Source organism: Neodiprion pinetum, chromosome 4 (genome assembly GCF_021155775.2).
Source record: "Neodiprion pinetum isolate iyNeoPine1 chromosome 4, iyNeoPine1.2, whole genome shotgun sequence".
NCBI classification, from domain to species: Eukaryota; Metazoa; Arthropoda; class Insecta; order Hymenoptera; family Diprionidae; genus Neodiprion; species Neodiprion pinetum.
In genome coordinates this window covers 24,822,567-24,837,485 of record NC_060235.2, presented here as the reverse complement: position 1 = coordinate 24,837,485, position 14,919 = coordinate 24,822,567, and the positions used below count along the sequence as shown (strand labels likewise).

Genomic DNA, 14,919 nt, shown 5'->3' with positions numbered 1-14,919 from the left:
TTCAGGATGTTATTACGAGAAATTATACACATATGCTTAGTAATCGAATCTTGTGTTTGTAAAATAGAGCAAGTCGTCTGCTGCAGAGAAATCACCGCATTGATAAGCAAATATGCTTTTTAATTTGATGTATAGATAACTTTTTATTGGGCAAATGTAAACATGTACTAATAATTTTCTCAAGCTCTTTTCAGTCAAGCGTATTTCCAACGAGATACGACCTATGAGTTATTGCACATTTCTATACCTATATTTTCCTAATATTAATTTATTTCTTACATAGATTTCTTAGATTTTCCGTTCAGATATTTATTGAAATATGCAAAACGTTACAGACCATGAAATCTTTCCTGTGTATAGGCTAATTTGTGCTATATGTTATACCATGCCTATTCACCTTCACAACTTCACCAGATATTCGAAAATGGCAAGAAATGACAAACCCCTAATCAGCTTATTGAAATCCATTTTATTGTTTTGTTTCTTTTATTCTCATTCACCGTATTTTTTTTTATTTTTTTTTCTTGTGAAATATAAATGTAAAAATGAAACGATTGTTTCAATATCAATTTTAATTCTATTTACAATTTACAATATTTACACGGTAAGGATAGTGCACTACGTTAATAGTAGGTATTTAAAAAATGTGCATTGTTTAAAAAGAGAACAACCTCATAGATTATATTATCATTTTTAAAACAAAACGAAACTTGTTTAATCGAGATGTGAAAACATGAATATTTTTTTATACTAGAGGAAAATTTTAACACAACTTTAGGCGTCATAAAATCTTATAAACACTATCACAAATATGATTACTCGACAAACAATTTTCAGTCAGTTTTAACAATCTCTATCTTCTTCCAAGGATTTTTACATGGTTATCATGTAAAATTAAACTTTCTTTCTGTTTCATTTCTGTGCTTTTCAGTTATTTTCAGTGCAAATACCTTTATGTATTAGCTCTGTAATTATTTGGACAATACTGTCAATTATCCTTTTCATATCAAAGAAACCATCTACACAAGGTTGTTATTATCAATCAGATAACTTGGTATAGAATCATCTTTGATGACTTAAAAATGTCAGAGAGAGAAACTTCCTTTCACACGTTAACTACTTATCGAATATCTTCGCAAATCAATGAAAGAATTCAACTTTCATTTCGTACCTTCTATAGTGCTGTGCAAGCCGCTGGAAACAGGCATGGCAGCCATTTTTAACATTTTTGTTTCGGATTTTAACACACGAGTTATCGATATGAAAGTCAAACACACTATTGGCTCATACATCAATTACACATAGCGAATTGTAAATACGTAAGCTATTCTTCGAAACATGTTCTTATAATCGATAAATTACAGAATCGCACTTAGTGTTTTGCTTTATTTTTAGTAGGAGCTATTAAGCGTATAGCGTCATTGTCCAACGGACTCAGCTGGGCTCCAATAAAAAAAAAACACATTATTTACATCATTAACTTACATTAAATATCTAAATCTTTGAACAATAAATAAAGATCCATTTACTGTACAGTGTGCTAAAAATTTTGTAAAGGGCAGGACATATTGATATATCTTGTTTATGCTATATCTATATTCTCAGTGCAGAAGTAAATAGATGTTGACATCATCAAATAAATTTTCTGAAGATTCTTCTTACACATTACACACGACATTCAATTGTAACTCACCTAAAATTTCCAACATACCGACTTATTAATCATTGCTTATTCATCATTTACCTAGAATCTGGGCAACTGTTGTTTTAAACTTCTGAGTGAAATCATATAATTTTGCTATATAGTAAAACCAATCCAACATGGCTCTTGAATAACAGAGTAGAGTCATCATTATACTAAGGTCAGTTTTCCATTTTTTCTGATGATATCAACAGAATGTTTCAGTCACACTCTTGTGATAAATTATTGCCGCATGATCAAATATCTGAATATACAAACGTAATCGCGCTTTACCAGCACTATTAGAATAATCAAAATTTCAATTCAGTGTATTTCATTGATCGTTGACTAGTTCAGAATCAAACTACACAATGCTGGTGTTATTGATTATATTAATGGGTTCTGAATTTATAACAAAAAAATTACCTTGCTAGTATCCAGGCTTGAAAGTGCGAGGAATTATTATTGAAGATTATATTGGAAACTCGACATTTAACACGAAGAATACTTGACAAATCGAATCGTAAAGGGTTGTAACAGAGAGAATTTAGGAAACAAATTAGGAAAAACGTATTAGGTGAACATCTTGACACCTTACACAAGAATTTACTGAAATGTAATGTACTGAATTTTGGATAAGAAAATTTATTCCAACAAGACGTTTCAATTTTCCAGTTCCTTTTAATTTAGTAAAATACATGGTAAAATATTTAATATTTTTCTTTGTTTGTTTTTTCAACTACAGAATGTGACTTTTTACAATGTGTGATCCGCGAAAATCTGTTTCAAACAAATTCTAAAATTTTCACAGCTTTTTACTACTGTTACAGATTTTTTTTTTTTTTTGTTTTTTCGTTTTTTCTTATCTTCAACGTAATATTCCGTTTCTAGAGCTCGACTTTGCTAAGTCAACAAATATAATATGTATATATAACAAAATGTACACAGTGATCAACATTGGATTTGATTATAATACCTTAAAATGAATATACTTAAAAGTTAATATTGGCATATATTGCTATTTTTGTAACATCATTCTGCCGTTCTTTTGCGCAAAAAAAGATTTCGTTACAAAAATACAATGCTAGGTTTTGAATACAATGTTATGTTACTGATCTGATATGAAATGCTTTGAAACAAAGCATTGGCAGAAGTGTTGGTCATTTTTTACTTTTACCATTCATAATGCGTTGTTCAATTAATTTATATCAACTAGACATATGGTCATATATACACTGCAATAAAGTACAAAGTGCGCAAAATATCAATTACGTTACATTTTGGAATTGTACAACGTGATTGGAATATTCAGTTGAATTTGAATGTAATTTCTGAGGTGCACAAGAATTTAACTAGTTCAACGTATACTCATTGTACTTTTAATATTCAGATTTTATTCATCAGCCTTTTTTTTTTGTTTCCAACAGTTCCACCAGCTGGATATTTCAAAATTTTGTAGTCGAGTTATATTTCGTAAAAATTGCATTTCATCACATGATAAACCACGAAGCTATGTTTCATTAGATTTATAGGTAATTATTAATTACTATGCAAATTTCCACGCGCATCACTAAACCTCACTATCTGTGTCATCTTAAAAATTTTTTACTTTTTTCTCACAGATCGCTGAACTCTAGTTTGTCAAGCCTTTGTACGGTACAGTTTCTCATTCATGTGAACATTATTACTTTAATTTCAACAATATATAATGCCCTGTTTAAACTATGAAGTGCTTAGCTTATTTTCGTTGCACCATTGTTGTTCACCTTATGATTCATTGTTCGGCCATCTTCTTGTATCGTTTGAAGATATTCTTCTAATAATGTTGCTAGATTACGTCGTTTAAACCGCAACGATTCTTTAATAACATCGCGTACAAACGCGAGCCGTATATCTAAAGTTCCTTGTATTTGGTGCAAATGCGAAAATAGCGCGGCATAATCTGTAACATACAAGTTTTATTCATAAATCTCAGGACTTTATTTTCTTTATTTAATCCACCTCAAAGTCTTAGATTGACCGTCTAAAAATCTCTAAGCAAATGTGCTGAAAGCCAATACTAGAACCCAAGAATTGAGATTTTCATAGTGCGAATCTCACAAAAAAAGTAAACAAAACGATTTTGAAAGGTTAACTTTTTATATGGAATAGAACTCGGATCTGCACTGCGTCAGTCAATGCTGGGATTTGTAAATTTGAGGTGAGTAGTCGAGAAATATTAGTTGTAAAAACTTGAAACTGCTAAATGGGATCGATTTTTCAAATAGATACTGAAGTGACTTGATAATAAATAAAGTCACCGAGTTCGTATGAGTTACGACACTCAATATTACCATAATAATACTAATTCGTTAATTGATAATAGTTCAATGAATACGAGAATAAGCGAGTCAAAGTGTTAACTGAAACTTCAAAATGAATTTTTGCAATTTTTTCAACACGTTCAGCAGCAAAAACGCTGTTTTTCCTAACTTTCTTGGCTATTATGTAAGTACGTATAAAAGTTTGGTCGAGTTGGCAAAATTTTATGCAAAACCCATTTTTCATATTTTCCAAGTGGCAGTTACAGTTTGAAGAAATCGTAAGATATCGATATACTCAATTTTCAATTCAATGTACTAGCGTACATTACATTACAAGTATATTGTCCAAAGTTTAGTCATTGAATACGTTAATCAGAAACTCACTGTGGCTATAGTGATCAGCTACAGTATATCAAGCATATAAGATGAATTTTAAGTTTTACGAATGCAATATTAGCCACAACTCCAAATACATAACTGTTTTATTGTTTAAGGGGGATTATAATTTTTTCAAACATATTCCAGATTTCTGGCCACGATTTCAGATTTTTCATAAATTTACCCTGATTTGTTGAATCAGTCGACGCGTCTTATTCATGCACAGTCACGTGATTTACGATGAAGAGAATCAATAAAAATTGACACGTCAAGAGAAATGAAATAATTTCAATGGAGTTTTTTTTTCACATTACCTGTTCATCCATACAATAGGAAATTAAATTTAATCTCAATGTTGATAGTTCTGTAAGTGATCGAATTCAACTCAAACAAAAATGCATAAACTAACACACTCTTAGTAAAAAGTAATACTGGAACAGTGAGATTGTCTGAAAATTTTGGAATTTAATAGTTGTCAACTGTTGTCAAGATAAAAAATGTACTTTATGGACAACGAAGTCTGAACTAACGAACTATTAATTCACTGCTACAAATTTGAAAATGAAATAGTGTTATTAAATGTTTTAGTTTAGACATATCTACAGATGCTTTTATTATGTTAAAAACTATGAAACACGACATTTTAGTAAACATGTGTACCGAAACTTACAAGATGAACGGTAATGCTATACTGAAGACCATGTTAGGTTTTCATGTACTTAATTACAAGCAATAAGTCTTGAGAAATTGTTCAGAAAATTTTTTGGAGAAATCAACAATTCAGCCGTTTTTAGATAAAAACTTTGTAGATAAATCAGCTTCTGGTACATTGTAACATTAGTATGATTAAATAATTTGGCATAAAGAAATAAGCATAAATAAAGAATCCTACACAATTGTTATCTCGAAATATCCCGATAGGATTGAGTAAATTTTGTTCAACATTTTGTCAGTATTTCGATCAGATTACACAAAATGAAAATACTTACTTTTTCCTCGTCTTCGTACTTCTTTATACACAGATTCTCTGATGGACAAATTGTGTTTTCTTATTTCCTCCAACTCTTTCTTTGGTAGTGGTTTATCCTTTTCGATCTTGGTCTCTCGCTTTTCGTCAACATGATTAGTAAGTTGTTCGTCATTGCAATTTTCAACCTTCAGATTATTAGGATTTTCTTCATAATCATTAACTAGTAAACTGTTTTGATCAGTTTTTATTTCATCCAGCTTCTCAGTTATATTCTCACACTTTGATGCATCAAAGTTGTTTAACGTTATTCGAGTTGATGCGGGAAGAGCTTCAGAATGGATAACGTCTGGTTCAATTGGCATTGGTTCGAAAGGTGGCATTGCTGGAATCTCAGCCAAACCATTTACCAATTTATCCGGCACAATTTGGGATAGTAAATTCAGACTACCAGAGGCACTTGACAAGTTAGATATATTAATGGAATTGGCAGTAGGCACAACCTGGTTTTTCGTCTCATCCATCCATGGTATTGGCGAACTTGGCGGAGTGTTGACAGGGGAATACGATGGTCGCCTTACAATAACATCTTTAGGGATTGGTCCTGGTTTCCGTTTGTTTGGAGGGGGCCTAGTTGCAGGCAGGCCTCCACTATCCGAAGGTGGTGCGGCTCGCTTTAAGCTTCCCGTTTTCAAATTCGAGGAAGTAGCTCCAACCATGTCTATGTCAGCCTCGTCGACCATCATTTTTTTGTCTATTTTGAAAGGATTACCTGGAACAGTAAAAAAAGAAACTTAGTTTTAGATGTCAATTACCAATGTAAGTTAAGATTTTATGCAGCAAAAACTTTTGTGGTGGTATATACGACAGTGAAAAAAGTTGCAAACTATTAATTATAAGTGATACGATACTGTATTAACAAGTCCAAAGTAATGCTCCTTATTTAACCTAAATGTTTGACGCGTATGTACTATGCTGCTAATTGTATTTAAAAATTATCAATTCGAGGTGGGATTATCAAACTGTATTTCAGATCTAAAACAGTTGCGGATGACAATTGTTTGGATATATTTGAAAGATTGTTTCTAAAAAATTGTTCAGTTTCTTTTATAATAGTTTAGTGGCAAGTGTTGACCAAAGAGACAAGGATCACGTGGGAAAATCATATTATCTTTTAACAAATTGCTCCATTACAGGATAGAAAAATGCTGTTTTTGTTAGGAATGATGCAAGCCCGAAGCTCTACAGCATCTGTCTATGTATAATGCTTTTGCGATACAAATTATTACAGGTTTTTAAATTATATGCAATCCTTTCAAATAAATTGGTAGACTTTAATCTTAAAAATAATAATCGATTTACATGCAGGGACTACTTATAGGGTCCACTACAACCTAGCACTGAAATTCCCCGTGAATTCAAGGTTTTTCAGGTAATTTTCATAACTTTTTTAGGTGTACTGAAAGCATGATTTTTCGTCCATATTTTAATCAAACGGCGCTTATCACACTCTACAGATTATCTTTTCGAACAATTTTGGGCATTTTCATTGGATATTCGATCTCGCACTAAGTTTTGAATAAAATAATTTTTTAGTTCCAAATTGGCTATTTGAAGAGTATAAATAAGAATTTATTCACTGATCAACAATTCCCCGAGATTTTCAGATTTTTACATGAAAATTCCAAATTTTCAGGGTTCTTCCATACAGTAGACACTCTGAAAGTCTTATTATGGTTAGCTTAATTAGCAAAAGTTAAAATGTGAATTACAAGGATACTTACCAAACATGTGTTGCCTCACTGGGGCGCTTTCTATCTCTCTCAAAGGTGGAGTCATTCGTTTAAGATATTCCTGATAATTTCCCATTTGCGCTACAGGCATTGAATGGACATAATCATCATCTAATAACTTTGTATGTAATAATCCAGGCTGTAGAAAGTTCGCTCGCATCCGAACAACTTGATCCAGCAGTGATTTTCTTGGAACATCAAATGCATTTCTATAACTTTGTGCCCCTCGCTGCTGCTGCTGATTTCTGACAAGTCCAACTACGAACCCACCAAACTCGTTAAGCTGATCTCTGAGCCCTGTGAATTTGTCTTGCAACAATGGATGTGATACCTGGAATAATCATGAATCTTGTAAAAGCTTGTCTTAGTATTTTTGATGAACCAAACACACAATCATATTACATAACGAATATGGCCAAATGTTTGGCGATAACACAGTTTGAGGGTGCTACAATAAGACTTAACGTGAATGTTCATATTGAAGACAACCAGAAATGTGGTAAATCACAATAATTGTCAGGCATGTAATCGAAAACTTTAAACTAGCACTCATCCTTAAACCTATAACAGTCGATTTTTTCTTACCAGATCTTTCTTCAATGGTGTTCGCGGCATAACGCGAACTCCTTCAGTCACAGTTGTTGAGTTACAATTCACTAAAGTTTTATTTAAATTAGCATTAGCCACTTGCTTTGAAATCACTTCGTTACAAAGTTTTTCAAACTCTATTTTAGCTTGATTTTTTAACCGTTTTAAATAGTTTAAAACACTGTATGACAAGGAATTGTCCATGTTGTCTGGAATCAACGTCTGAGCCAGTGGAGTAGGAGCACCCATACGTGTTAGCGCTCTTCTTAATGACTACAAATTAAAAAATATAATTATAAGTTTTTTTTTAGTAGATTAGAGAGAAATTCGACGATAAGTAATAGCTATAATTGATTCTGACTTAAAATTATTTTATGCCTGAATAAGATAAATATATTTACTGGCTTTAATATCGTTATAGATAAAACAGAGTCAGTAGCGTATGAGTATATTGACAATTTACACCAAAGATTCTAATAATATGTGGATGATTTCACCAATTTTCAGGCACCTGTTTAGGGTATAAAATTCCATTTACCTACAATTCAAATATATCATTAGTGTAAAAATTAAGTGTAAAAGTAATGCTTCTAAACAATTGTGAAAATTCAACAGGTCTGTTCGGATTACCATCGTACTTGGATGTCGAAAAGTTTAGGTATATTTTTAGCATGTCATGCCCTACAAAACAATTTAATTGTAGACTAAAAAAAATTGGGAATGTGAAATGCTGCCTGATAATTGGTGCAGTGACACATGTACAGTATTGAAATAAAGGTAATATATTAATCTCAATAATTGTCTCGGAAATCTGCACACCATAACTATACTTGAACGGTTGAATTGAAAAATAATTATATTTCTACTTACTGATGCGTAGTACGTGGGCATAGTCCTCATGTAATTTTGAAACTGGGTTCGCCATTCATTTGATGGTTTTAATCGATGCACTTTAAAAAGTTCTTCCAAAAGTGGAAGCAGCACTGGATAATTATATGGCATGACAAACAAGTTGACGCAGGTAAGGTTTGTGCTAGCTTTTAGGTATCCAAACGGGTGTCCAACTTCGCTTGACTTGTAAGAGTTGGCCACAAAAACTTGCCAACAAACTGTCGGCTGTTTTCTTGCAAGAATATACTGTGTCAGAGGACTTGGTTCAAGTTCATATTTGTCGAAAGGCAGATTTTCAATAACCATCGGTTCTTGACTAGTGCAAGTAAACTTCACATTTGGATGTGCAGACCTTGGCGGCAAAGAACTGGCACTGAGATCAGGCCAGAAACTTTCGGGAATTGGCCAAAAGCCTACCGCAAAGCCCTTCTGTGCTGATCGTGGTACATAAATTAACCTTCGACACGAATGCCAGGCGGTATTGCCAGGCGCCATTGTATTCGGAGGGAACTGAGGTCTAGTACCATTCAATAGATTCATTTCATCCTCATTGTCATCATCGTCTGGATGCTGTGCATCGTTCGCCAGAGGCGGTGGATCTGGACCAATTTTTTCAAAGTTTATTACAACTCCAGACTGGACCTTCTGAACCAGTGAATCTATGCACTGCATCATCATTCTATGTGACGTTATGCAATACGAACGACCTGAGATAGGAGTAGTATCAGAAATTAACATAAAATTCGTCATTAGTTAATAATTTTCTTCATTCTATAATGAGGAGGTTCAATTTTCTATTCGAGTAACTATAAATATTCAAATTTTTTGCTGCAATATAATTTCAGTCAGCTGAATACCTCAGAACTTGAACATATAATATAATGCGCACAAATTACAGATTTTATTCAAATGTATTTAAAAGATGAAATATAAACACAATAAAAATAATGTTTAGGTTTTTAAGAGCGGTACGAACTTATACACCTTGTGCAGTGATATTTTCAACCATTGATATGTTTTGAATTAGTGCCTTGATGCAGAGGATTTATTACAAAATTTTTCTATCAGTATTTGAAAGTATCAGTCAGTTAAAAATCAGAATTTATGATATGACGTTTTTGTTAGTTACATACTGTAATTTTGAAAGCAGTTGCCAAACTTTAGCTTGCCTGGAATACAATAGGCAGATCCTACAATAAAGCTATTTCGGGCTCAACAAACAATATTGCAAGGCTTCCATTAGATTGTTGTGAATTTGATACTTGTCAAGAATATTTCTTAAGACATTGTCAAGCGTTGTGTACTCTTGATTACAGAAGTAGGGTCATGTTCTATAGTCATTGGCTCAGAACAGTGTCATTGTAAACTTATTGCACGAAACTTCTAAAATATTGAATGATGGGTACAGTCTACAATTAAAGGGGTATAATATGAATATATAGCTGAAAAAGTGTGTGAATTTTGGGAATTTATGCCTTGACAAACGTATTCAATTCGATTGGGGTTTTTGTTATTCAAAATTATGGAGAGATTTATTTGCATATCCTTTTTATTAGAATCAATTAACAAGAAGCATTGTTATGGACAATATGGTTATCAACCATTTTGCGCAGACATATTTTTCAGTGCACAGGATATCTCTAAAAACGACTGAACCGTTTAGTCTGTGATCTTAGTGCAATGTCTATGATCGAAATAATTGATCTTCTGCCGCTATTTCAGTTTTTAAAAATATTTATCATGTTTTTCTGTTACAATATAGGAAAAGTCATAAATTTCGGTCGTAAAAACAAATTTAAATTCTTAAACAGTTACCAATTTACCGAAAAAGAAAAAAAAAAAATGTATCATGGCAAAGATAATAAACAATACAAGAATACCATCTCTAAATTTGATCGGTTTATGTCAATAATGATGCTTCTTATAAATTGATTCTAATAGAAAAAAAACATGCAAGTTTGGTCTTCATTGTTTTGAACAAAAAAAAAAAAAATTTGATCAAATTGAACAGTTGGTTGTAGATTTATAAATTTCTAAAATTCACCCATTTTGACAGTCGTTCCTTCGTACATACCACCTCGAAGCAATTGTTTTCAACTTGATTATATATGATTATGAGAGGTCACATCTTACAAATTCTGACTTGCTCTTGTGAAGAACTGTGATTTGTTCGAAACTATCCCTGTAATTTTTACATACCTCTCTAAAAAAGATGCATATGTTACCAGTTTCTTGTACGTGAAGCTTACTTCAGACAAAAATGCCTGTACTTCGTTTATTTGAGTACATATACATAAAAAAAAAATTTACCTCCAGTGACTTCACACATAGCATCGATCGGTGATGAATCACTGGCTACAAGTCCAGTATCTCGTTCCACAGCTGGGGTACCAGATAGTCTCAAGACCAAAGAAAACAATCTCTGATCCCATCTGAATGGTTCTTTCGTTAGCTCTGTACCAGGTATAGGTGAATGCATGGGTAGCACAAACTGTAAATCAAAAACAAAATAAGTATTCGTTACTGAGTAAGCGTATTAAATTGGAAAATAAGCATCACAACAAACTAGTGCATCAAATCCTCATGTTATTTATAAATTAATCGCCGCAATTGTATGAATAAAACATCAACTTATCGCTGAATCAATTATATTATATTTATACTTATTCACTCACATCCTGTTGTACTCCTCCATTAGCTGTATATTTCCCACCATCCGTGATCACAACTATGACTGAGGGCTCCAAATAAAATGGACATCTGCCTTGACCATATGTATCGATACCTGTCTGCATACGGTTGATATTGAGGACATCCAAGGCGTGCTTCAGAGCTGCACCCAAGGTCGTAAGGCCAACACATTGTAAGTTTTTCAACTCGTTCATAAAAGTTGCCAAGTTTTCCTTCCAGCCTGCCTGTAAATAAAATTTAGTGATTATCCAGTCATATTTTATTATTAAGTTTATTATTTATTTTCGTTTAGAATACCCTTAAATTGGGGAAAGGTTAAAAAATTGTCACAACTTAAAAATATCACGTCTCACGATTGTGTCTCAGGAATGACTTAATATAATGCAATGATTCGACACTAAATTATAAAAATGGCGAAGCGCTCGATTTAAAATTAAAACAAGATGATTTTACGATAAATTGACACCTCTGTTTTCATTTAAACACAAAAAAGCTTTGTCAAGATTTTTTAATTTTAAGGTAAAACATAATGGGGAAAGAAAAAATTCTCCTTCCACAAGCATTGTCCATATAAATAATTTCAAGTTTAAAATCATTGTAATCTGCCGTTTTAATAATTAAGCTTTATAATATTATGCTGTAATTAAGGCTGATAGCAAGCCAAGATGATGAAACAATCAACATTAGTGAAGTGGAAATTTTGAATATCTGAATTTACAGGCTTTGAAGGAAATTTAACTTTCAAGGAAATCTTTTTCTACAATTCAAAATTATATTTCAAAATATCCCGTAAGCAAATTCAGATTGGAAAGTTTGGAACCTTCTCTTGTTTGTTCGAATCCAAAACAAGATGGTCCAGTTCAAGTTGGGGTGCAGTGTTGCTCAATTAACATAGATGCCTTTGCAGTTGTATCAAGGACAGTTCAATCAATAAAACATAAAGGAACTTTGCAATTGTGATTCAAGTCACATATGCATGAATATGCTAGCTTCATATTCAACAAATCTTTGTAATGCAAGATATTTAATAAAGATGTAAAACAAATTAATTTCCCTTTTTTTCTCGTATGCTGCACAACTGAAGTTCTACTACACTATCAACTTGTGAAGCATGTCATTATTCTTAGCTATTTGAAAAAACTGGATTCAATAGAAATTTTCAACTTTATTCCAGTGAATGAGTGACTATTAAGCTTTTTCAATGTGCGAGATCCGAGGTGAAAATCTTAAATTCTCAAGTAGTTTAGAAAGTATGCTGCTGATTATCGAGCCAATTTCTTAAATATCAGCTGAGGGATATTGATGTCAACCAGAAAGCGATCCAGTTTATTGGATTCTTGTTAAAGATATTCCTAACATCTGGTAGTATATGGCGGTGTTTGATTGAGATTAGTTCGCAGGATCCTCAAAGATCTGTGAATTTGAGAAACATTAAAAAACGGTAGTTATACCCAGGAAAAAGCATAACGAAATTTGTAAACTTATTTTCAAGTTGTGGCAGTGAAATGGGTAAAATAGCCCCGAGAAATTTCAGAATCAATCATTCAACATTCAACATCGATTACCAATAACTCATCTTCATTGGATCAATGAGAAATAGTCATAGTCGTAATTACAACAAGTTTTTACTACATTGTAATTAATTTCTAGGAGGCGTGCGGTTGCCGCTCGACGTTCGCAATCAGCCTCTGTCACACACCTCAGGCGACCTCAGGGCTGTGTCAATGCAATGCGTGGCGGGCGGTAGGGGGCGCGGTGATTGTGAGTTTCTCCCACCGGCGATGCTCGGGAAGATTACCCAGTGTGCACCTCTCTCCCATCGTCAGCAGAGGACGACAAATCGCAGGGGGCACGTTGATCCCCGATAGATGGAATAATTTAACCCAGAAGCAGCAATAATTTCCAGGATATCACGGTCACGGCTCGTTCGTAACCCGTTCGTGCAACCATGGATGTAGTTTTCTATAATGGGGCTTGTGTCGGAGGTAAACTAGGGTCGAAATCCGGCAGCGAACGGAAAACTCGAGGAGTCAACATGGCAGGAATGGCTGAAACGCGGACGTACCTTGATATTTTGAGGAGGTTCTTCGAACGTTAGCAGCATGTAACGGTCCCCGCGGCTTTCCGGCGATCTCTGCCGCACCTAGAAAATAATATCGGTTAGGGATATTGACGGGGAATCGTTTGAAAAGCTAGCGTACCTTAACGAAAGTCTCCACCGCGCTCTTGGCTACGTCCAAGAGCGTAGGGCGCCCGCCCAAATAGGCCCTCTGATTCATAGAGGCCGACGTGTCGATCAAAAAGACAATTATAGTCATTTTGCTGTTACTATTATGGCTAATGTGTGTCGTATGCGCGATTGAAACTAGCTAACTAAATGCTGTAGAGCGTAGCGCATAGCAGCGGCCATTCAACGCTCCCTACGTCCGATGTATGCTAAGCTGCCGTGTAGACAGCAGCTGAAATGCACGGTATTGTGAGTTGGGTAGGTCTGCTCTCGCAGTCTCTTCGGTCTTGCTCCCTGCGAGCTGCCCACGTGACGTCGATACCGTCACCGCATTGGCTCCCCCCCACTCCTGCCCCTTGGCGCGCCGACATTTCGTTGTATGCGTTGAACGGTGTGCAACCCGGCGTGTACGATTACCCGTACGCTTTTCCGTGCGTCTGTCCTGCTTGCCTGCCTGCTTGCCTGGCTACTCGCCTGTCTGTCACAAGTTCTACGCTACCGGACCCTTAGATTGATTCTGACATATTATTCAAGGCCACCACTGGCGTTTGTTTTAGCATGATAATCAAGCGGTAGCAGATTAAGTCGTCGGAATCAATCCAAGAGTCATTCGAATAAATACTTTTTAATTGTATTATCAAATTTTCCTTCGCCCGTCTTTGACCACATCCGACTCACGACTCTTCGAATCTCCAACGTATCGTAACATTGTAATAACATCTGGGCAGACCGGAATAACGGCGTAGTTGCATTGATTTACTTAAAAATAGACGTGTATCACATGTACGTTACATACACACATGCATATCTACGTATGTAATATTATTTGAATAGCAGTTTACAACGGTTTTTACTGCGGCAGAGGGTATACCTATGTATATGGACCTTTGTTAAAAACCGCGACACTTGAATTACAGTTTCGTGATTTAGAATTCATTATACGGATTATTTTGCAAAGCACAAGCGATGTGTGAGAAAGATCAAGGATTCAACGTTTATTGGATTTTTTACATATACCGGTTTTTTATTCGTCATTTAGTTTTGAACTATGCGCGACACGAAGGATATTACCTACGGCATAGATTTTAAAACGTTTGGTTGCTATATTAGAACGTACAAGGTATGGGAAAGGTACATAGATACGACTAACAATGAGAGCTGTAAATAACGTATTTAATTTCTGCCAAAAAATATAAATATATGTTAATCTCGAAGTAACAACGAAATATCTTTTTTGCATATCTTGCGTGTCTGCTTGAGACGTAAGCAATGATACAACTTTATTCTTGACGTTTTGCTCCATGATACATTCTGTGTGGGGAGTTTTGCATCAAACGAGTTACCTTAATTTCGCAGGCTCTTTTTATTGATTATGCAAATTAGTAAATTTTGACTTATCA

The 14,919-nt window shown here is 34.2% G+C and overlaps 1 protein-coding gene across 4 annotated transcripts; it reads right to left on the bottom strand.

Moving 5' to 3' along the window:
* Window positions 1–2,455: 2,455 nt before the first annotated feature.
* On the bottom strand, window positions 2,456–13,801 carry IntS6 (integrator complex subunit 6). 4 transcript variants are annotated; one of them, XM_046624228.2, is made up of 9 exons: window positions 13,494–13,801; window positions 13,358–13,435; window positions 11,277–11,516; window positions 10,912–11,092; window positions 8,581–9,308; window positions 7,708–7,983; window positions 7,114–7,453; window positions 5,352–6,101; window positions 2,456–3,623 (listed from the first exon to the last, which is right to left on the bottom strand). In XM_046624228.2, the coding sequence occupies exons 1-9, from the start codon at window positions 13,608–13,610 to the stop codon at window positions 3,415–3,417; spliced, it is 2,919 nt and encodes a 972-aa protein (XP_046480184.1). In that variant the 5' UTR covers window positions 13,611–13,801; the 3' UTR covers window positions 2,456–3,414. The 4 variants fall into 4 exon arrangements, with proteins under 4 accessions (XP_046480184.1, XP_046480185.1, XP_046480187.1 ...); XM_046624229.2 differs by having other exon boundaries at window positions 8,581–9,200; XM_046624231.2 differs by having other exon boundaries at window positions 12,992–13,435; window positions 13,494–13,564.
* Between the last annotated feature and the right edge of the window lie 1,118 nt (window positions 13,802–14,919).

Bases quoted from the DNA above. Each gene is read 5' to 3' on its own strand.
- IntS6 (XM_046624228.2), bottom strand. From the start codon at position 13,610: ATGACTATAATTGTCTTTTTGATCGACACGTCGGCCTCTATGAATCAG. The intron at 7,454-7,707 runs GTAAGAAAAAAT...TGATTATTCCAG, and splicing joins CACCATTGAAGAAAGATCTG to GTATCACATCCATTGTTGCA. The intron at 3,624-5,351 runs GTAAGTATTTTC...TGTATGTTACAG, and splicing joins AGTACGAAGACGAGGAAAAA to ATTATGCCGCGCTATTTTCG.